The sequence below is a fragment of the Nomascus leucogenys genome, chromosome 9 (assembly GCF_006542625.1).
Source record: "Nomascus leucogenys isolate Asia chromosome 9, Asia_NLE_v1, whole genome shotgun sequence".
Taxonomy (NCBI): Eukaryota; Metazoa; Chordata; class Mammalia; order Primates; family Hylobatidae; genus Nomascus; species Nomascus leucogenys.
The window spans coordinates 36411833-36436298 of record NC_044389.1 but is presented as its reverse complement, the minus strand read 5'-3'; the positions used below and the strand labels follow the sequence as shown (position 1 = coordinate 36436298).

General features: G+C 38.1%; 1 protein-coding gene across 7 annotated transcripts in view; it reads left to right on the top strand.

The window, feature by feature from the left end:
• Positions 1-391: 391 nt before the first annotated feature.
• Positions 392-24466, top strand: part of STAP1 (signal transducing adaptor family member 1) — a 55318-nt gene continuing 31243 nt past the window's right edge. For 6 of the 7 annotated variants that reach the window (XR_004031711.1, XM_030818852.1, XM_030818848.1 and 3 more), the window contains exons 1-3: positions 392-496; positions 19849-19920; positions 24085-24198. Coding sequence is in view for 6 of the 7 variants with exons in the window: in XM_030818852.1 (XP_030674712.1) it covers positions 473-496; positions 19849-19920; positions 24085-24198 (210 nt within the window). In the remaining variant the exon portion in view is untranslated. The remainder of the gene's footprint in view (positions 497-19848; positions 19921-24084; positions 24199-24466) is intronic. The other variant, XM_030818851.1, reaches the window with a different exon arrangement.

The window sequence follows — 24466 nt, the reverse complement described above, 5'->3', positions numbered from 1 at the left end:
CAGAGCGAGACTCCGTCTTAAAAACAATAAAAATAAAGATACAAAAATTAGCCAGGAGTGGTGGTGAGAGCCTGTAATCCCAGCTACTCAGGAGGCTGAGGCAGGAGAATTGCTTGAACCTGGGAGAGAGGCTGCAGTGAGCCGAGATCACGCCACTGTACTCCAGCCTGGGTGACAGAGCAAGACTCAGTCTCAAAAAAAAAAAAAAAAAATTATCAAAATATTAACATGTCTCTTGCTGTCAGTTATAAATTTATGGGGAAATGAAAAAATAGTAAAACTAATGCTTATTTAGCACATTGTAACTCAAAGCATCAGAAACATTGAGCATTAAAGTGCTTTCGTTCTCAGTTTTGTTTTCTCTTTTTTTATTTTTGGCTCCTGACAGGAAACATGCTTTAGTTCTTTGTGAAAAAAAGAAAGCTATCAAGAATAGTTTGAATAGTGCCTGCCTTCTTCTCAGCTGTAACTTATGATGCAGAGTGAGCATCTTTTGGTGAGTTGTTATGCTACTTGCTAACCTTGGGTCATTTTAAATTAAGTATACGTGGCATAGGGTATACAACATATTTGTAAATTCAAGTGTCTATAGAAACTCATAAACAATAAAATACCAAAATGGTAGCTTGCAGACAGTACCTAAAAGTAAGAGTTGTTTTGTTTTGTTTTGTTTTTCTGGAGGCTCCATCATTCACCTAAAAGTAAGAGACAACAGGAAGATAAACTAGAAGCAAAGACACAGGGCAGAAATGATGTGCTGTTGACATAGAGAAAACCTGACTAATATTGAAAAGTGCGGCCAGGCATGGTGGCTCATGTCTATAATCCCAGCATTTTGGGAGGCCAAGGCAGCAGGATCACCTGAGGCCAGGAGTTCACAACCAGCCTGGGCAACATAGTGAGACCCGGTCTCAACAAAAAATCAAAAATTTAAAAATTTAGCCAGGTGTGATTGCATGTGACTAGTTTCAGCTCCTCAGGAGGCTGAGGTGGGAAGACTGCTTGCCCCATGGCACTCTGCCTAGGCAATAGAGCAAGACTCCTTCTCTTAAACTAAAAATAAAAATTTTAAAAGTGTTCATGTTGACAGAATGGAACTAGATTATGGGGCAACTTCAATGTCAGGATAACTTTTCACTTATCCTATAGACAATGGGGAACCGTGGTATAATCAGGGTTCAATTACATAAAAGAAAATTTGTAGCCAGGCTCAGTGGCTCATGCCTGTAATACCAGCACTTTGGGAGGCTGAGGCGGGCAGATCACCTGAGGTCCGGAGTTTGAGACCAGCCTGACCACGTGGAGAAACGCCATCTCTACTAAAAATACAAAAACAATTAGCTGGGCGTGGTGGCACATGCCTGTAATCCCAGCTACTCGGGAGGCTGAGGCAGGAGAATTGCTTGAACCCAGGAGACGGAGGCTGCAGTGAGCCGAGATCACACCACTGCACTCCAGACGAGGCGACAGAGCGAGATTCTGTCTCAAAAAAAAAAAAAGAACAATTTGTGATGGCTAGTTTTGGCAAAAAGGGATCTGCTACCTGCATTTAACAGCTCATAAAATTTTTGAGAGGATGAAGAAACGTGTATTTTGGACTTTCAGGAATAATTCCCAAATGCACATTGAAGAACTAAGCCATTAAGAGGCAGCTATGTTTCTACAGTTACGAAACAAATAGAAAAACTGGGAAGCTGACATTAATGCTTATGTCTCCAAGATCATACTGACATCCTGCAATCAGGAAGCCACCACAATTACAAAGCTGCCACGTTACGGAAATCACTATAAGAATTAAAGAAAGTGGAAAGAAACACAAAAAGTGGCTCGACAGTAAAACACAGGTTTATTTCAGAGAAAACCCAAGGGGGCTTCTGGCCAAGTTAGGTCAGAGGCAGACTCTCTTACAGACTAAGAGTTTTTAAGGATTCAGGGTGGGAGAGTTTATCAGAGGCTTGTACTGCTTCTGTGTCTCTTTGCTGTGCTTATCTGGGAGGAAGACCTGTGTGTCTGTTCCCATACATCTTTCTGCAGCTGCAGGCATACTCGCCCAAGTCTGCTTTTAGCTTCCCTATCTTAGTGCACCTGAAGGGAAAGGAATGTGCTTATTAAGGCCCACTGTTTTACTGGGGCCCATTGTATGAGGGTGAAGTTTGGCAGTTACCCAAGAGACTTTCCCCCCACCTCCCTCTGTGCCCAAGCTGTCTTATCTGTTTTACTCTCTGCTCTTTCTGGCTGATTGTAGTTAGAAGAGAAGTGATTTCCTAGAAATGCATGAGGCCAAAAAGGGAGCTGGAACTTAAAGTGGCAGCATTTGAGATGATGGTGCTCCTGCTCTGTCAGTCACCACCAATAAGAATTCTCCAATGAGTCTGGGTATGGCGGCTCATGTTTAATTCCAGCACTTTGGGAGGCTGAGATAGGCAAATTTCTTGAGGCCAGGAGTTGGAGACCAGCCTGGCCAATATGGTGAAACCCCATCTCTACTAAAAATACAAAAATTAGCAAGGCCATCATTGTTACAGAAGTGATATTAGTAGCTCTGTCAGAACAGTTTAATTTGCTAACCCTTATATTTTCAGTACAAAGAGTTGCATCTGGGATGATAAGAGCTTTTCCTAGTTATGTATTTTCAAACTATTTTTGTAGTGGAAAATATCACTTTTGTTACTGAGGAGTAGTTTTTGGATGCCAGGTAGATACAGGACACTGGTTTTCATACTAGGTAACTCACAGAATAATGGTAGCTTATTCTATACTTATACAGTAGTGGTGGCACACTACTGTAATCCCAGCTACTCAGGTGGCTGAGGCATGAGACTCGCTTGAACTCGGGAGGCGGAGGTTACAGTGAGCCAAGATGGTGCCACTGCACTCCAGCCTGGAGGACACAGCTAGACTCTGTCTCAAAAAAAAAAAAAAAAAGAATCCTCTCATGAGCAGAAAGCCTCCTTACTGCTTCTGGCTCCAGAGCCACACCTTACCTGAAATGATATGATGATATGCACAAGCAAACTGATGTCTGTGACTTGACTGTCAACACCCATGAAGCTAGTGATCAGACATTGGGACTTCTGATAACATTGCCACAGAAAAATTAGGTGCCTACAGGCCATACATGCCTTTTTATTGGTTAGAAAAGCCAAAGGTTGCCTGGTGCAGTGGCTCACATCTGTTAATTCCAGCTACCCAGAAGGCCAAGGCAGGATGATCGCTTAAGCCCAGGAGTTTGAGACCAGCCTGGGCAACATAGCCAGACCCCCTCTCAATGAAGTTTAAAAAACAAACAAACAAAAACAAAGGCAGCATAAGAATGAACCCTGCCTCCCTTCTGCCTTGCCAATCATGTTGAATGTTTTTCAATCTTAGCTGCAAAGAAGTCTGAGAAATGTAGATTTTATCTTTTTAGCCTCTGCAATAAAGAAAAGCACACTAGAAGGTTTTGGAATGATGGTAAGCACCAGTCCACCTTATTCCCTAAGGAAGGCATGAAGGATGAGAAATAAAACAGAAAATATAGACTTAACCTTTGTATACATTGAGTTTGAAATGGTTAAAACTAAATTTATTATCCCTCTACCACCCAAACTATCTCCCCACTCTGAATTTCTAGTTTCTCTTAAAGCTACCATTATTCTGTGAGTTACCTAGTATGAAAACCAGTGTCCTGTATCTACCTGGCATCCAAAAACTACTTCTCAGTAACAAAAGTGATATTTTCCACTACAAAAATAGTTTGAAAATACATAACTAGGAAAAGCTTTTATCATCCCAGATGCAACTCTTTGTACTGAAAATTATAAGGGTTAGCAAATTAAACTGTTCTGACAGAGCTACTAATATCACTTCTGTAACAATGATTGCCCACCTTTTTTTTCTGTTTCAAAAGACTTAAGGGAAACATTTTCTGAGTAAAAATGGCTCACCATATCAGTAATTCTCAGGCAAAGGAGTAGAAAACTCCCTCCATATTGTATGTCTGATAATCTCTGGAGTTGTGGTATTACAATGTGCATTTTCTCCACTGAAAATGCTGCTTGTCCGGGTGCAGTGGCTAATGCCTGTAAATCCCAGTGCTTTGGGAGGCCAAGGCGGATGGATCATTTAACGTCAGGAGTTCGAGACCAGCCTGACCAACATGGTGAAAACTCGTATCTACTAAAAATACAAAAAGTTAGCCAGGTGTGGTGGTGAGCACCTGTAGTCCCAGCTACTCAGAAGGCTGAGGCAGGAGAATGGCATGAACCCGGGAGGCAGCGGTGGCAATGAGCTGAGATCATGCCACTGCACTCCAGTCTGGGTGACATAGCAAGACTCAGTCTCAAAAAAAGAAAAGAAGAGAAAAAGAAAATGTGGCTTAACTCTATCAATAGTAATAAAAAATTTACTCATAATAAAGATTGTATTGGATTCATACCAGCCATTGATAAGCTATGAGTATTTCACACAGTGGCTAAAATTAAAGCTGTATTCTTCAGGTATGAGTTGTAAAATAAATGTATTCAATTAAAATATCTTCAAAATATACTACCGCAAATTATAATGCATATGGCAATAAATCATCAATAAGTCTTAAGTAAAACAAAGGTCAGAAATGTGGAAGTACTGGAGCAGGGTTGGTTGATTTGATTGATTCAGTACTAATAAATGGATAGAAAAGTATTTTAGAGCTCCTCAATTATTGTAAAAAATGTGGATTTTTACTCAGATGACCTTATAACATAGAGGAGTCAATACAGCACTGAGATTTTGGTTTATATGAGTTAAATCTTATACTTCACCCAAAGTTGTTATATTTGCCATAAAACCTGATCTGTAACAATCTTCTGTGACACAGATGCTACTGATGGCTGTAATGTTGGGCTCCAATAGTTTAATAGTAACATGATTGTTCTACAAGGCAACACAAGAATCATATGTCAACCAATGGTCACATATATCAGAAAAAAGGAAACTCCTGTCACAATGGAAGCTAATAATTCTCCAAACTAGAATCATATTTTTTAGCTGGAAGCTATTCAGTAAATAAATGATATTGCAATCTACTTATAACCAACCCCTACTTCAACACAATCTTTCCTTTGGAAAAACTGTTTCTTGTTGATACTGAATGTATACAAATAACTACAACAGAACAAATACTATAAGAAAGAAATCGTGCAAAGTGCTTTGGGAAAGCAGAAATAAGAGTAATAACTTTCTTTTTGTGGGGCTGAAGAAAGTTTCAGGAAATTAGGAAATCTTCAGAATTAAGGATAGATTCAGCCTGGGTCTTGAAGGATGAGTAGGACATTACCATATAAAAAAAGGAAGGAGGGGCATCTAAGCAGAGTACAGTGACTGAAAAGGTATGAGGAGATAGGGAAGATCATAGGGTATTCAGGCAACTGAGACTAAATGAAATTACCAGAACAAAGGGTATTTTGAGGAGTTATTTAAAAGGGCCCTGCTATGAAGGACCAATGTGCCATGCTTGAGCCCATCGTTGGTATTCAATAAATATTTAGTGTTCAATAAAAAAATTTTAAAAAGGAATCTCAAAAGCAATGAGAATCCCTTAAAGTCTTTTCAGTAGGGGACTATCTTGATTAGGTTGAATTTTAAATGAATCAAAGAAGAAAAAGAGTGGAACCTAGGAGCATTCTATCTTTCTTTATCCTTGCTTCTTTTTTTCATTTTCCAATTCTTAATCCCTCCTTTCACTTCCCCCCTGTATTACAACAACTAACAGCTGCCAAGAAAGTGGATTAGGTCATATATTCATCAGGAGGTTTTCCTGTTATTCAAGTCACTTTCTTAGTATACTGAAACTAAAAGTAGTTATGGTTTTTGTCTCAAAAAATTCATTTGGACTTATATTTTATTATTGGAAGGTTGGGTAGCAAGAAGCAGGTCTAAACTTACAAAAGCAAAGCAGTAATTTTGGATCTTCAACTCCCTATTTCTGTCTCGAGCTGTTTTCATTTTGATAATACATCTGAACACTCTTCTCTAACTTACTGATAATCAGTCTGTATTGTTCCACCTCACTTTGTAGACAATTTGGCATCCCATATCTACAGCTGCAGGATCAGTGGGACCCATACTGGTGGAGAAAGCCATGCAGTCTCTCCGTTAGCAAAGGAGAATCAGACTGAAGACTCCTGGCTTGCTTTGATTTCTAGTAATAGGCTGGTCTCACTGGGCCCAGGCTGTTCTAAATCTAGAGTAGTTCTGAAATACTGAGTGTGAAATAGGCAATTGTAGAAATTCTTAGGACCCCTGTAAGACAAATCAAAATTCCTTCTAATATTCTTTTCTCCCATCATTTCCTGCACTGTGCTAGGCCAAATCCAATCTCCTAAGGACCATTTCCTACGTGCAACCATTGAGTGCACTTTGGCCCCAGTATAGCTTTATAAATCTCACTAGATAACTGTGGGAACTCCATCCATGAATCATAGTATCAATGATCTGCAGCTCAGAAAGCACAAAATAACAAAATAAAAGTTTGAAAACTTACAGCTTTCTCTGCCGGATATTTTCTTGCCAAATATCTTAGACTCCTTTGTGTTGCTGTAACAGAATGCCACAGACTGCTAATTTATAATGAGCAGAAATGTATTTGGCTCATGGTTCTGCAGGCTGGAAGTCAAGGAACACAGCCAGCACCTGATGAGGACCTTCATGCGGCATCATTCCATGGCAGAAGATAGAAGAGCAAGAGAGGGTGATAGCAGGCGAGAAAGTGCCAAACTTGATTTTATTAAAAACCCACTTCCAGGCCAGGTGCAATGGCTCATACCTGTAATCACAGCACTTTGGGAGGCCACAGCAGGAGAATCGCTTGAGCCCAAGAGTTCGAGACCAACCTGGGCAACATAGGGAGATACTGTCTACACCAAAAATGAAGAAGTTAGCTAGGAGTGGTGGCACGTGCCTTGTAGTCCCAGCTACTTGGGAGGCTGATGTGTGAGGATTGTTTGAGCCTGAGAGGTCAAGGCTGCAGTGAGCTGTGATTGCACCAGTGTATTCCAGCCTGGGCAACAGAGCAAGACCCTGCCTCTGAAAAAAGAGAAAGAAATCCACTCCCACAGCATTAATTCATTAATTCATTCATGAGGGCAGATGCCTCATGACTTAATCACCTTCTAAAGGTCCCATTTCTAAACACTGTTGCATTGGGGATTAAGTTTCTAACACATAAATTTTGGAGGACACATTCAAAACAACACTAAATATTCATTGGGAACTCATGTACTTGGAATACCTACTGGCAAAAAAAAAAAAAGAAGAAAGAAAAAAATCCATATTCCATGTTCCCATAACTGTGGTTTATATTTAGTGAAGAATCAAATGGGCATGAGATAGAACTATTTTTTTTATTTACACAAAACTTGGCCCTAAAATATTTAACCAACAGAAGTAGTACTAATAAAATTATTCTATGAAGTAATTTTTAATGAAGCAGAGTTTATTCAAGTCACGTCTTCTGCAAATAAAAATGGACAGCAATAAACAAAAACAAAGATAGAAAGAATAACTGTGTTCTTGATATCTCCCTGAAGTTCACAATCTCTGCACCTGTTTCTTTCATCTTCTGGTGATGTTAATCTTCTGTTTATTTTGCTGCTTTAAATCTAAGCACATGTAGATTACCCAGACATTGCCCTCTAAAAGTCAGTCTACACCTGTTCTTTCTTACCTCACAAAAAGTAATGGAAAAAAAAGTGTGTGTGTGTGCGTGCGTGTGTGTGCGTGTGTATGTGTGTCCTGTTGGTGGTTAAAAAGCAATTTGGGACTTCCTCTTTGAACAGTTGCCTTTTCCTCTCACACAAGGAAGATTTCATTTTGTTTGAGACGAGAAACCAAACCACACACCAAAGAGAGCGGTATGATGGCTAAGAAGCCCCCAAAACCAGCCCCTCGCAGGATCTTTCAGGAAAGGTTAAAGATTACTGCTCTACCTTTGTACTTTGAAGGTTTTTTATTAGTCAAGAGGTCAGGATACCGGGTGAGTCTATAGATGATAATGTTAAACCTAAAACTTCTGTTTTAATTTAATATTTATTTCATGGTGATGTGATGTGTTAGGACCTCCTTGTTTCTGTTGAAATTAAATCATCTTCTCTTCTTTGAGCTCAGAAAAATGATCCCAATTTTTCATAATTTAAATACAATGTCTGGCTTAAACCTGTATGTATACATATATATATAATATGTATAATAACACAGGTTGTAATATTAAGACACTAATATAAAAAATTCAATAAGCTAAATTTCCAAAGAATTCATTTAAATATCACAGAAGATTTTGGCTTGGGAGATAAAATGTTCCTTGTATTTTCTCCACAATTTATTGCTATGCTTCAATGATGACATGTGCCATTAAGATAAAACAATATCATGATTGAAATTAAACCTGCTCCTGTTCTCAGTCATTTGAAGTTTATAATGAACAAATTATTAAAAATGGCTTTTGTAAAAATTGTTAAAATGACAAAGTTCATACTGTTTAACATTATATATAGTTATGTGTTTTAAAATACTATTCAAGATAGTGACTTTTAATTTTGGGGGTACTACTGTGGGTAATAAGTACAATAAGCTACATAAATACCTTTGCTCTAAGAAAATCCATGAAGCATTCTGTATTTTTAAATGTAATAATTAAAACTTATAGTTAGTTAAAATCATTACTTTTAAAAGAGTAATTATGGATGATTTGAAATTAATTAGAGAAATAAGCCCAAAATTGCCTGTTATTAAAGAAAAAAATCATTAACTTAGGTCAAATTTTATGAAATTGTATACTGACTAAAACTAGAAAAATTTTAAGGTTTTCAGAAATTCCATCAGAAATGTTTAATGATGCTAACATATATTTTCTGAGGATTTATGAATACTTGTGGAAAAATTATATATATGAAAAATCTATAATAGCATACTCACATTTCTTACATATATAATCAGATCATTTACTATTTCAGAGTAAAAACATGGTAATTTGTATTCTGTTATGGATGTTAAACATGCATAAATAATTATCTTTCAGTTATATTAGAATATTTTTAGATTGATCCTATATGCTTTTAATGTAAATTCAATCTTGTCACCACAGGTAAGCCACATAGTCACACTTTGTCAGGAAAGGGAAGTTGAGAAAAAAAAATTCTAATTAGTAATTTAAATCTGGTTGTTCACTGAATGTTTTCCAAGGTATTTGTAATAACTGTTTATGATAGCAGTTTTTTTTAAATGCTTAAAGAAGACATGTCATTGGTATGGTTCACAGGAAGAATAAGAATTTTAGAGTGTCTTTATCTGATGGTTCTGCCACTTACAGCTTGTGATCTTGTGCAAGTTACTCAATCTCCTTGAGACTTTTCTTCAACTATAAGATAGAGAGTATACTACTTGCTACTTGCCTCCTAAGGTATATTCTGTGATATAGTAGGTGTTCAATCAATTTATTCACTCAACATTTATTATGTGCCTCCTATGCACCAAGCATCACTCTTATTTCTGGAGAATATGAAAAAAACACAAAGATTTTATTTTCAAGAGGCTTAATATAGTAGGAATGATGTCTTCCTTACCGAATTTCTACTCTTTACCTTCTCTTAGAAAGCATTCTTTGAAGCAGAATGAATAACTATAGGCATAAATATTTCCAATGAAATTAACTTGTGTTTCTATTTGAATTTATAGTAAAGTATCGTGTGTGTGTGTCTGTGTGTGTGTGTGTGTGTGTGACAGTGTCTCCTCTGTTGCCCAAGCTGGAGTGCAATGGTGCAATCACTACTCATGCAGCCTTGACATCCCTGGCTCCGGTGATTCTCCTGCCTCAGCCTCCTGAGTAGCTGGGACTACAAGCACATACCACACCCGGCTAATGTTTGTATTGTTTATAGAGACAGGGTTTCATCACGTTGTTCAGGTTGGTCTCAAACTCCTGGGCTCAAGCAACCTGCCCACCTTGGCCTCCCAATGTGCTAAAATTACAGGCATGGGCCACTGAGTTAGGCCACAAAGTACCTTTTACTTGTATGTCAGGGAGAAGAGAGCAAGAGGATGACAATAATATCTACTTATGTGGTGGTTTCAGGGATTAAAGGGATAGCATATGTAAAACACCTGGCTCACACTAAAGGTTAGATTCATTCTCTTACCCTTTCATCACTTATCATACTCTTATTCATGTACTAAAATTAGTTTGAGGTCTGCAAGTAATATGACTCCAAGGAGAGTGAGCATGGTGATAATTAGAGTACTTGAAAACAGAAGCTATGAGAAAAATCTAAGGAAAATAAGTGGAATTTCCAAGCAATTGGCAGCAAAGTGCCAGGGAATCTTTGAACAGAAGGTAAGCCAAAGGTATACAGCCAAGTAATCTTTGGAGCTGACTGGCTGGAGGAAGTTGAGAGGCTCTGCAGAATGTAAAGTTGGGTCTCTGCCAAAGTCATTCAGAACATTTAAACTAGAAAAAATATAACTGAAAAGTAACCTGGTCTATAAAAGCATTAAATGCTGAGAGGTGCTTCTTAGCCATTTTTTGTGGGGCACTTTAAAGTATTTAAAGAGCTTTTCCCCAGGAAAATGTAACAACGTATACCATTTTGCATGCAATTCTAGAAGGTTTCGAAATCTGAGGTCAAGAACCCATGAAAAACACATAATCTTTATGGAAAAGATAATGTGGGAAGATTTATTTAAGCCACAGCACTAGGATTCTGGATTAAACAGGAAGATGTATTTATCATCAAAGCTATTAAATGCCACAGTGGAATACCATTGGCATCGCAGTTCTTACAAATGGGAAAATTTCTCATTTTTTCTGGGACCGTTTGAAAATAAGAGAGAGTTTGGGTGGGCCAGGCACGGTGGCTCACGCCTGTAATCCCAGCACTCTGGGAGGCCGAGGCGGGCGGATCATGACGTCAGGAAATGGAGACCATCCTGGTCAACATGGTGAAACCCCGTCTCTACTAAAAATACAAAAAATTAGCCGGGCGTGGTGGCGGGCGCCTGTAGTCCCAGCTATTCGGAGAGGCTGAGGCAGGAGAATGGCGGGAACCCGGGAGGCGGAGCTTGCAGTGAACCGAAATCGCGCCACTGCACTCCAGCCTGGGAGACAGCGAGACTCCATCTCAAAAACAAACAAACAAAATAATATTAATTCATTTGGAAATTATAGATATATATATTCCCGTACTATTACTCCAAGTAAATTATTTGATATATAAAACATGAATTGAGAAAGATGAAATAAAATATAATTAAATATTCTAAAATTTTCTCTCCCAATGGATCCTCTTGCACACCTTTGGAATTTATGCATCCCATTTTGGAGACCACTATACAACATTCTTCCTTAGGTAAATGTACTTTACTTGCTCAGAAAAAAAGAAAGAATAAGAGCTTTTTATTGGGAAGAGGGGAAGAGAAACTGAACTGGAGCTTGCATTGTAATTCATTTTTGCTAGTTAATTCATTTTTGCTAGTTAATTCATTTTTGCTAGTTAATTCATTTTTGCTAGTTATATTAATGAGAAAAGAGCACTGGGGAGTCAAGAGATAAAAGTATCAGTCCAATTCTAGAATTTGGGCGATTCCTTCACATTTTTATATGTTCTCTCCTTTCTAAAAAGAATAATTACTCTCTTGCATAGCTGAATAGGTTGCTCCAATGACTAAGTGGACTACATAATAATGAATACAACCTTTTGAGGTATAGCATATAATGGATGCCACTCTAGGCTCTTAGTGTTCTGTCACTCTGATCCTTACAGTAAGGATCAGAGTGGGTAGCAATTATTTTATTCACTTCACAAATGAGTGAGTAGGTGGGGCATGCTGGCTCACGCCTGTAATCCCAGCACTTATGGAGGCCAAGGCAGGAGGATTGCTTGAGGCCAGGAGTTGGAGATCAGCCTAGGCAACATAGCAAAACCCCCTTTCTACAAAATCAAAAAATTAGCCAGGCGTGGTAGCACACCCTGTATTCCCAGCTACTTGGGAGGCTGAAGTGGGAGGATCACTTGAACCCAGGAGTTCGAGGCTGCAGTGAGCTATGATTGCATCACTGCACCCCAGCCTGAGCAACAGAGCGAGACCCTGTCTCTCTAAAACAAGCAACTCCAAATAAACAAATGAGTGAGTTCTGGCCACAGAGGTTATTCAAGGTTCCTCTTCCATTAAGGAGGCTAGTTTGGATTTCATTGTGATGCACTTGACTATGCTGCTTCTCAAACTCAAGTTCTAATTCCATTTGATTGTAGGTTTCCTAGTTAAGCTAGTGATAAATTCAGAAGTCTTATTTCAGCCTCTTTTCTTACATCAGTGATTTCACACAAACGATTGTTAAAAAAAAAAAAAAAGAAATTTGTGCTTCATTCCAAAGATATGTCCTTCCAAATTAATTTTTTTAATTTTTAAGTATTTCTCTAGATGTTGTTTATTGAGATTGATATTTATAAATGACTCAGATTATATGTGTATTTATTACATCTTATCAGAAATGAAATCAAGACTGTGACCTGTAAGAATCTGCATACTGAATACGTTTGGTCTGTCCTTAGGTTTGCAGCTATGGTTGCAGTTCACAGGGTCTAATGCTATTTGTAACCTTACTTTTCTTCCAGGGCTGCCTTTGCTTTCAACTCAGTGCCTTTATACTTGCTTTTCCCTCCATTTAATAAATCCTTAATCCTTTCCACAAGTATATACGTTCGCTTACCTGTAAAACTCCCATTTTTCCCTATTTAACTTTACCAAATTCATTCTTTTGAGACTAAACACCTCTATAATTTTTCTCAGTAGTACAATGGAGGTCTGCATGTACATACAGAGGGAATTCAATAAACTTTTACTGGCTATCGGTGATACTAGTTTTTATACCTTATGGCAGGGTAATACTGTACTTACGAGGCTGATTAGGAAGATGAACAGAGTGGTAGGCTTTGACTTCAGGGTTTTCTCTTGTATTGTTTTCCTCCAGGTATCACACAATCCTGGAGCTGGACTAGATCTTAGAAGCCATACTTTAGTAAAATTACACAAATGACACTTTGGGAGGCTGAGGCGGGCAGATCACTTGAGGTCAGGAGTTCGAGACCAGCCTGGCCAACATGGTGAAACCCTGTCTCTACTAAAAATACAAAAATTTGCCAGGCATGGTGGCATGTGCCTGTAATCCCAGCTACTTGGGAGGCTGAGGTGGTAGAATGGCTTCAACCTTGGAGGTGGAGGTTTCCGTGAGCAGAGATCGGAATCACCACTGCATTCCACCCTGGGTGACAGGAAACTCCATCTCAAAACAAACAAACAAACTACACAGATGATAAAGTTCTCGGAACAATATGCATTTCTCTACATTCCCATCTCCTCTTGCACTCTTCCTTACCTGCTTCCCAGCTCCAAAAAACAGGAGAGCCTTGATTTACTCCTTTGATTGCAGAGGCTTACCATTAATGCAGGATGGGGAAGCCTTAAAAAGAGTTGGTCTGATAAGCAAGGAAACAAAACAACTTGCAAGATAAATTTTAATTGTTTTGTTATGTAATTATAGGTCAGATCTGAGAAAGTACAAGTATTTTTTAACAGAGTGAAAAAAACAAGTCACTCCCATATGGTTTTTACAGAATGGCTATCTGATCATAGTGCTACTATATATTAGCAACTTCTCAAGCCAGATTTCTCAATGGATTTTTAAATCTCTTTATTTAAGAAAACATGAAAGGGTGAGTTTACATAGGAATGACAACGGGTTTCATTATTCTGGTTTACAAAATATTTCCTCCTTCTCATACATATTGCCATTGAAAGAGATCTATTTTAGAAATTTTTAGATACTGCTGTCACACCCACACACACAAATCACCACATGGAAGAAGTATTGTGTGGCTAATAAAAAACGCAAAGTTCTTGCCATTAGTGTGAGTGTTGAGGCAATGCTCTTCTTTTTCTTTTCTTTTCTTTTTTTAAAGTGCCTAACATTCATTAAATACTTGCTATGTCCCAGGTCTCAGGTGATTTACATACATACATTATTAGTCCATTAAATTATTCAACAACCCTATGGAGCAATAGCAGGAGGTGGGGTTGTGTTTATGGGGTACTCCTATTTTTGGTCCCTTAAAGTAAAATCTCATATAGGAGACACAATAATAATAATTATTATTCAGTGTCTTTTGATATATTCACAAACTTACACAACCATCACCAGTATCTAATTCCACAACATTTTCATAATTTCAAAAAGAAGCTCCATGGGCAGTCACACCCACTTCTCTTCCCCCCTCCCAACCCAACTGCTTTTTTTTTTTTTTTTTCGAGACAGAGTCTTGCTCTGTCGCCCAGGCTGGAGTGCAGTGGCACGATCTCTGCTCACTGCAACCTCCACCTCCCGGGTTCAAGAGATTCTCCTGTCTCAGCCTCCCGAGTAGCTGGGATTACAGGCGCCCGCCACCACTCCAGCTAATTTTCATATTTTTAGTAGATACAGGGTTTCACCATGTTGGCCAGGCTGGCCTCGAACTCCTGACCTCAGGTGATCTGCCCGCCTCGGCCTCCCAAAGTGCTGGGATGACAGGCATGAGCCACCGCACCTAGCCCTCTTCCCTCTTTTTTAAATTTTTTATATACTCTTCTCTTAGAATTTTTCTTCTCCCAAGTTTGCCCCCCAGCCAGACACAGAAATCACACAAATGAAGATCAGTTAGTTACTCTTATTATTGACAAATTATCAATGTGTAGTTTAGATTTAAAGCCCAAACTGTGCTAATATTTTACTCCAGATTTAGGTAGCCTTGAGCTACATCAAGTCACTGATTCGGATTAAGAGCCACAAGCCTGAACCTCTTGGAGGCCCTTTGCCACATGGCAGGGAACAGAGCAGTACACTCACTCTCTCCTGGTAGACTGAGCTGAGAGCGGACAGGAAGGGGCTGAGCTGAGCTTGCTGCCTTCCAAACACACCTATTAGATACTCAGTCCTACTCTCTGCAAAGGAAATAATTCACCCTGGCAGCACTGAGCAGAATAGATTCGAAAGTAGGCTGGACACGGTAGCTCACGCCTGTAATCCCAGCACTTTGGGAGGTTGAAATGGGCAGATCACCTGAGGTCAGGCGTTAGAGACCAGCCTGCCCAACATGGTGAAACTCCGTCTCTACTAAAAATATAGAAATTAGCTGGGCATGATGGCACATGCCTGTAGTCCTAGCTACTGGGGAGGCTGAGGCAGGAGAATCACTTGAACCCAGAGGGGAGCAGGTTGTAGTGAGTCAAGATCATGTCACTGCACTCTAGCCTGGGCAACAGAGTGAGTGAGACTTACATCAAAAAATAAAATAAAATAAAATAAAAATAGAGTAGATTAATAGATTAGAAAGTATAAGAAGGTGATAGAAAGACAGGTAAAGGGATACTGTTATAGCAATAACACTTTACATCCTATATAAAAAGAAGGAAAGAAAAGACTTTGGATGGGGTTGACATTAAGATGTGTTTTCTTGTCCTATTAAACTGCTTGACTCTGAGACGTATCAGGTATATATTGGGCATCTGGATTTCCGACAAGAGAGAGAATCTCTTTGCCTAGTTTTATAACTACTTCTTTGAGGACCATTTATTGGCTGATCCTTCAATAATATGCCCTTTTGAATTGTTCTTTTCTATGGTAATTTGTTCTTGGTCCAAGAGGCATCAGCAGGTTCATTACATGTTATAACCAGTTCTCAACTGGGGGGAGGATAGAGTGAAAACACAGCAGAGCTTGAACAAAGATACCTTGTCCCAAATTCCAATGTGCCCCTGAGGTTGACTGCTGCAGTCATACTACCAATTTGTTCAAGTCTTACTGTATGTACCTCTCTTGAAATATGACTTTTCTGCTCATCCTACAAAGAGGCTGAATCTATTTCTCTAACCTTTATTTTATTTTTTAAAATTGAACTTACAGCAAACAATAATTTTCTAGCCTTTGAATCTGGATTGGGTTATGTGACATGTGTTGATAAATGTGACACAAGCAGAGGCTTAGAATAAGCTTCCGCACTGGGTTTTGCTCTCTCTTGTTCCTGGGAATCCTTCTGCCAGCATGTGTCAAGTCTAGGCTAGCTGACTGGATAAGAGACCAGATAGAGTGAGACTCCAGTTGTCCCTGCCGTCCCGGTCATTCCTGCCTTCCCAGCTAAGACCCTAGACAAGTAAGTGAGGCCACCTTAGACCATTCAGCCATAGCCAAGCAAGCCCAGATCAGAAAGGCCATCGGCCAACCATAGAATGGTGAGAAATAGAAATCATTTGCTTATTTTAGTCCACTAAGTTATAGGGTGACTTGTTACATGGGAGAAGCTAACTGATATATTATCTTATTAGCCATGAAGACAAAGAAAGAAAAGAGTTCTACCAAGACTGTAAGAAAAAAACGGTGATTGTAGTTCATAATGAATTTAATCTTGAGCTTCCTGGTAGCCAGGCAATTAAAAGCAAGATTGGGTTATAGAGTTGTCATTATTTGAGAGAATAAGCATATAAATTCTGAAGAGTTGACAAATATTTTACTGGTTAAAAAACATAAAGGATACATTAATATTGAAGAGACACAAAATACCATAAAACAAAGTATCATCACATGTACAATAAAAGAGAAAACTCTTTTATAACTTTCTTGTATTAATCGCCAATATATGTCATGATGGTTCAATAAGTTGTAAAACATCAGCTTATCAAACCATAAAGGAAGGAATGATTAACATGTTTATTAAAATAACTGGAATTTTTTAAAACACACTTTTGGGAAAAGCTGCACATGAAAGTAAATCTTTAGATGTGAAAGGATTTTATTTTTAAAACTTACTTGCCATTCTTTTGTAATATAGTCACTCTTCATATTTATTTAAATAAACTCATTTGAGTGAAATGGGAGTTTGACTAGGTTATTTAAATATTTTAAACTTCAAAAGTCATATTTCTGTAGAAGCCAGAGTAATATGAAGGTATTAATAATTAAATATTCACCACATGAATAAGATTTGGATTTTAAAGTTCAGCTTTGATGGTGTTAAATTATCAATTTCTCACATTTTCTTGATCTGTCAATAATATATACTATTTATTGAACCCCAACTATGAGCCATATACTCTAAGTGCTTTATATGTATTAATTCATTAAATTCTTTCATCTGTCCTAGAAGGTAGATATTATATGCTTTTCCTATGCTGGGCTCTTCACTGGTCCATCTGACATGTGTAAGCTTCCACTGAAATTGCATAAAAAGTCTTAAATCAATGAGGAAAGTTAGAAAATGAACTACTTAAACACAAATCAAATTACAGTGATGAGTCGCTTAACAATGGGGATATATTCTCAGAAATGCATTGTTAGGTGACTTCATCATTGTGTGAACATCACAGAGTATACTTATGCGACCATAGATGGTACAGCCTATTAAACACCTAGGCTGTATGATATAGCCTATCGCTTCTTGGCTACAAACCTGTATAGCATGTTATTGTATTAAATACTGTAGGCAGTTGTAACACAATGGTAAGTGTTTATCTAAACATATCTAAACATAGCAAAAGCAGAGTAGAAATATGGTATAAAAGAAAAAATGGTATAACTGTATAGGGCACTTACCATAAATGGAGCTTGCGGGACTGGTAGTTTCTCTGGGTAAGTCAGTGAGTGGTAAGTAAATCTGAAGGACTAGAATATCATCAGATACTACTGTAGGCTTTATGAACACTGTACGCTCAGGCTACACTAAGTTTATAAAACATGTTTTTCTTTTTCATTAACAAATTCATCTTAGCTTACTGTAACTATTTTACTTTATAAACTTTTTTAACTTTTTGCTGGCCGGGCGCGGTGGCTCACGCCTGTAATCCCAGCACTTTGGGAGGCCGAGGTGGGCGGATCACGAGGTCAGGAGATCGAGACCACGGTGAAACCCCGTCTCTACTAAAAATACAAAAAATTAGCCGGGCGCAGTGGCAGGCGCCTGTAGTCCCAGCTACTCGGAGAGGCTGAGGCAGGAGAATGGCGGGAACCCGGGAGGCGGAGCTTGCAGTGAGCCGAGATTGCGCCACTGCACTCCAGCCTGGGTGACAGAGCGAGACTCCGTCTCGGAAAAAAAAAAAAAAAAAAAAAACAAAAAAACTTTTTGACTCTTTTGTAATAACATTACCTTAAAACAAAAACACATTGTACAGCTCTGCAAAAATATTTTCTTTCTTTATATCCTTATTCTATAAGCTTTTTCTATTTTTAAAATTCTTTTTTTTTTTTTTTTTTTTTTTTTTTTTACTTTTTAAGCTTTTTGTTTAAAACTAAGACACAAACACATACATTAGCCTAGGCCTACACAGGGTCAAGATTATCAATATCATTATCTTCCACCTTCATATCTTATTCCATTTTGTGTGTGAGATGGAATCTCGCTCTGTCGCCCAGGCTGGAGTGCAGTTGCATGATCTCGGCTCATTGCAACCTCTGCATCCTGGGTTCAAGTGATTCTTCTGCTACAGCCTCCTGAGTAGTTGGGATTACAGGTACACATCACAAGGCCTGGCTAATTTTTGTATTTTTAGGTAGAGACGGGGTTTTGCCATGTTGTTCAGGCTGGTCTGGAACTCCTGGCCTCAAGGGAGTCACCCACCTCAGCCTCCCAAAGTGTTGGCATTATGGCGTGAGCCACCATGCCCAGCCCCAGTGGATGGCCTTCAGGGGTAGTAACATGCATGGAGCTGTCATCTCTATGACAGCAATGCCCTCTGTAGGAATGCCTCCTGAAGAACGTGCTTGAGGCTGCTTCACAGTTAGTTATGTTTTTTCAAAGTAGAAGTAGTACACTCTAAAACAATGATTAAAAAGTATAGTATAGTAAGTACATAATCCAGTAACATAGTCATTTATTAATCATTAACAAGTATTATTTACTGTACATAATTATATGTCCTATATTTTTGTTTGACTGGAAATGCAGTAGGTTTGTTTGCCAGCATCACCACAAACACCTGAGTCATGCATTGTACTACAACATCATGACAGCTGATAGGAATTTTTCAGTGCCATTGTGTCTTATGGGACCACTATCATATAGGCGGTTTGTCATCGACCAAAAGATCTTTTTGTGGCACATGATTGTACATCCTTATCTGAAATGTTATACTCAAATAAATTTGAGAATGATTTAATCAAGTGGTCGCATGGGCCTGTAGTCCTAGCTACTCTGGAGGCTGGAGTGGGAGGATTGCTTGAGCCCAGGAGTTCAAGGCTGCAGTGAGCCATGATTGTACCCCTACACTCCAGCCTGGGTAACAGAGCAAGACTCTGAAAAAAGAAAGAAAAGAAAAGAAAAAGAGAGAAGAAAAGAAAGAAAGAAAGAAAGAAAGAAAGAAGGAAGAAAGAAAAAAAGAAAGGAAAGAAAGAAAGGAAGAGAAAGAAAGAAAAGAAAGAGAAAGAAAGGGAGAGAGGAAGGAAGGAAGGAAGGAAGGGAGGGAGGGAGGAGGGAAGGAGGGAGGGAGGAAGGAGGGAGGGAGGAAGGAAATTAAATGTTAAGCCAGGCATGGTGGCATATGCCTGTAGTCCCAGCTACCTGGAGGGGAAGCTGAGGCAGAAGAATTGCTTGAGCCCAGGAGTTGGAGAGTCCAGCCTGGGGGACATATTGAGACCACAGAACCTATCTCAGAAAATGAAAAGAATTAAATGTAAAATTAAGCTATAAAAATTAGAATTATCCAGGATAAAGAAGACTTCTTATATCACACAAGCAATTAAGAAAGTTACGAAGGATAGTATCATTAGAAAAATAGTTGAATATACACTAATGAATAATGCCTATGATTCCTTTCCCACAGGAGTACGAGCATTACTGGACAGAGTTGAGAGGAACTACACTTTTCTTTTATACCGACAAAAAGAGTACAATAGTAAGTAAACATGTTCAGCTGATTCCATTGTTTCCCAATATACCCTTGTCACATAGCATATTATTCATTTTGGATTTTCTGCCATCCAAGAATAAAGATGCTCTGGTAAAATTAATTCAAAAAATAAAGTTTAAATCTGTGGGGACCATCAGTGATGACAGGAACGATGGTAAATTTTCCTGGGCAATTCCGAAGAAGATATTGACTCATGTTTTTTACTTTTCATTCTTTTCTTTCTGATTCTGATAACTAAACTTAGTTAAAAAGTGAAAATTTTTGACAAGACATCTGCACATATCTTACTTAATACCAAGTGATAGCTTCAATTTCTCCCGCTTTTTGTCTTGCTGTGGCATGCAGTTACAATTGGAAAGGAACAAAACAGTCTCCAGAGCATGCAAAGCCATTATTTAATTTTTCTGAAAAGACAAAAACATATTTCACAAAGCAGGACTTCTAAAGAAGTTATGAGAATAACAATAAAGGGATTCTGAGGTTTATTTATTCATATTAATTTCAAATTTTGATTGTACGTTTCAGTTCTTCCAGGAATAAGATATAGTATTTTAGTGGCAAATGCTTACCTACCTTGGAACACTATAAGAGACTTTAGGAGCCAGTAACTTGATTAGATATAAACATTCTGGATCTGGATATAGTAGCCCATCTAATAATTAGAACATCATTATTACAAGCCAACATCTAATGAAAGAGACAGAAAAATAACCTGTGTAATGTAGAATGTTTTCAAATGCCATAATACATTTTACAAAATTGATTTCTGTGCATTCCAATTTCCCACTGATGTCAGTAAATATAAAAGAGCTTTTATTCTAACCTTTTCTAATGCACAGTAAGTGAGAGAGCTAACAGTTGTTGCTCCCTTACTACATGGCAAGAGGCAGTGAAGCTTAATAATTGAGAGCCTGGTCTCTTCGGATAGCCTGCCTGGGTGTTTGTCCTAGCCCCTGCCACTGTTAACTGCGGTATCTTGGGCCAGTTACCCGACCTCTCCGTCTCAGTCTTATCAGACAGGAAACTGGTAGGAAGCAGTAAACAGGGTGTAGGAAAATTACAAAGATAGTACAGAATCCTGAGGCTAACAACAGTGTTCATTAGCACGCCTAGGACTGAGAGGAAAGAGTGGGAAAGTAGTGAGAATTGTATGGAGATGACTGCCGTGAGGAGGGTATGATCTTTGACTGAGGGAACAACTGCGTAGGGTAATAAATACCCACCCTCCCTCTTCTGATCTCCTGCCACTGTTCTGCAGTGGTCCAACCCAATAGGAACTCAAAGGGCACGGAGCCCCTTGATGTTGTCCATACAGGTCTCTCTCCTGATGCAGAGTGTTGGGTGGTGAAGGAATAAAAGTGAACCTAAAAGAGCAAACAAAAGATCTCCAACACAGTCTTCAAATCTCTAAAATTAGAATAAAAGTAGTAGTCCATTTTATAAGGTTCTCAAAATAACTAAATGAGACAGTCCATGTAAGGATCTGAGAGAGTAGCTGGCACATAGTAAGCATTCAGGCATTTTACATGCATTGCCTCATTTAATTCTCACAACTCTGCAGAATGGCTGCTATTTTAATTGTGGCTTTCTAGATGAGATTAGTGAAGTTTAAAGATTAAGAATTGTACAAGGTCAGATAGGTAATACCAAAGGTACAATCCAGGTCTTGCTCTGAAGCCAGCCTTCTTCATCACCATGCCGTGAGGAGATTGTTATAATGAAATGTCTCAGAATTGCCCATCTACCAATTTTTGTTAGGACTATACAGACCTTTTGGGAACTTTTTAAAGTGATAGTCTCAGAAGAAAGCACTGGGATAGACAAGGTGAGAAGTGTAGATTTTTGTCTTTCAAAAGGGAAGAATTTAAAGCTGCCTTTAAATATTTGAAAGGCTGTCAGGAAGTCGTGTGAAAGGGTCACTGAATTTGTTTCATGTTATTCCAGAAAGAAGAGATTAGGAGCAATGGATGAAAATTGGAGGAGAGTTGTGGCTTAATACAAGAAAAAACTTGCTAGTAGGCAGAGGTGCTCAGGGGGCATGAGTTCCACGTTAGAGATGTTTGAACACAGACTGGATGACTAATGAAAGGATACCCTGGCAGAGATGCCATCAGATGTCAGTGAGGTTAGACAGATGACCTTTAAGCCTCTTCACAAGATACAAATAAAAACAAAAAGATATGACTTCCTTTCCTCTAATCAATGGATGAGGCTACTGCGCTGTATCTAACTGCCACCTCTTCCTCTGTTGCTTCCTCCTTTGTTGCAGCGAAACTCACTGAGCTTCATCTAGACAATCCCTCAGAAAAAAGATTTCTGTTTAATTTTAGATTCTTTCTTCCCTTGTACCTCTCCTTCCATATTTTTTGAATTTATTTTAAAAATTGACATATAAAATTGTTTATCATGTACAACATGATGTTTTAAAGTATATATACATTGTGGAATGGTTAAATTGAATATAACTAGGCCAACTCAAACTTACTCTCAACCTCATCAATATAGAAATAGCTTTGGAAAAAAATTATATACCTATTTTTATGTCCTACTTTACTCAGAAAAATAAGACTTACAAATATACAGTAAAAGAAGTCATATTGGGTAAAACTGAAAGAAACATGAAAGGAGATAAAAAGAACTCAAGAATGAGGCTAATTTAGTAAAAATATATATATCATAAAAACCCTACTATACTTACTACAGGTGTTTCTTTCTACTACTACAAGCAAGCTGGTTGCATATGGAGAGTGGAAATTGACCAGTTTCTCAGAAGAAATATTTTTATTATACTTGGATAGGAATTTCTTAATAAGCTGGCCATAATCAGTGGTGTGTAGTAAATGTTGAATAGCTTTCTGGAAAAAAGTATGAATATATATGTACATAAACTTGTTATAAATATTACTGATATGAATAATGTATAGTACACAATTAGAAAAATACACAATAGTCTTTATTGTAATGTCCATACAGACAATTGATTCTCACAGAACGCTTTCCTTGATTTTTGCCTAACTCTTGCATTGGTAACCAACTGTCAATGTAATTCGATCATAATTTGACAAATGGAGATTTAAATGGTATTTAAATCTGCTCTTTCCGTAATAAATTTATTATCATTAAATATGATATTTGACATGAATATTGTCTAATATTTTCATTTACATTAATGAGTAAAAAGAAAGTAAAATGATGTATGTCAAAACATCATGTATTTATTAAAATCATAAATGTGAGCTATTTCTTTGCTGAATTAGATAATAGTTTTTGAATTCTGGAAGAATATTTTGTCAATTCTTGTTCTATTTACAGTGAAACAGATTCAGACACAACAAACCTATCTCATCTGCATATTAACATTTTTTCCTTTACTTTTGAAAGCCTACACCAGGGGCCAATAACCTGGATGATGCACCAAATCTGGCCTATGGCCTGATTTTGTTCAGTCTTTGAGCTAAGAATGTCTTTACATGTTTAAAGTGTCTCTAAAGAAAAAAACAAAAACGAAGAATGTACAACAGGCTGTATGTGTGCCTGAAGTATGGTACTGTTTGGCCTTTTGCAGAAAAAAAGTGCTGCCCCTGGACATCAACAAAATAATAAATCAAGCTTGATTTGTAAGGTTTACCAATTTGCATGGTGTAAAATACTCCCACTGTGGCTGATTTCAACCTATCAGTGTGACCTCACTGAACATGTAGTTGGGAAGAAGAGCACAGTAGCACAGTATTATACGGTATTTTCACCATACAGAAATGAAGATGTAAATAACCTTAAGAACACAGAGAACAGTAAAATATAGAAATATAATTAGAATGTAACAAATTTTGTTTTAATTACTTTTGCTTTGAATGTAATTTATTTACTGGTATGTTTATATAATTCGATTTTTTAAATAATGGCTGTGTTTCACAACCTGCTTGCAAAATTCCTGAAAATTTAACAATTGGCTTTTGCAAACCTGTGTGAGCCAGGTTCAGCATACCACTACATAATACATTTCCACGTGTCCTCTGGGATTAGGAAAACCAGGATATCATACAAAGTACTAATCAGCTGAAAGGAAGATATCACTTATTTTGCTTCCTGCTAGAACTAATGTGTATTACCCATGAAATAGTGTAATGTGATCTTCCTTTATCTTTGCAGTATGTTGACAAATTAGACATAATAGACCTCACATGCCTTACTGAGCAGAATTCAACTGAAAAGAATTGTGCGAAATTTACCCTTGTTTTGCCGAAAGAGGAAGTACAACTGAAGGTGAGCGAGGAGAAACAGTAGTCTGTAAAGGGTTGTGGCTATAAATAACATTCCTCACATCCAGTGGCTGAAGTAAAGAGAAATTGTAAGACAGGCTAAGTCTTACGCTTTGTTAATATTTTTGCTTGCGTCTGGCCAAGACCTAGTTTTCTGAATTGGAATTTAAAAAGACGTGTTTAGCATACAAGTGCCACGAAACCAGATACTCCTGCCCTCTGACGAAGTCAGGGATCCCACCTGGTGTTTGTTAAGGTGGTTCTTGAATCAG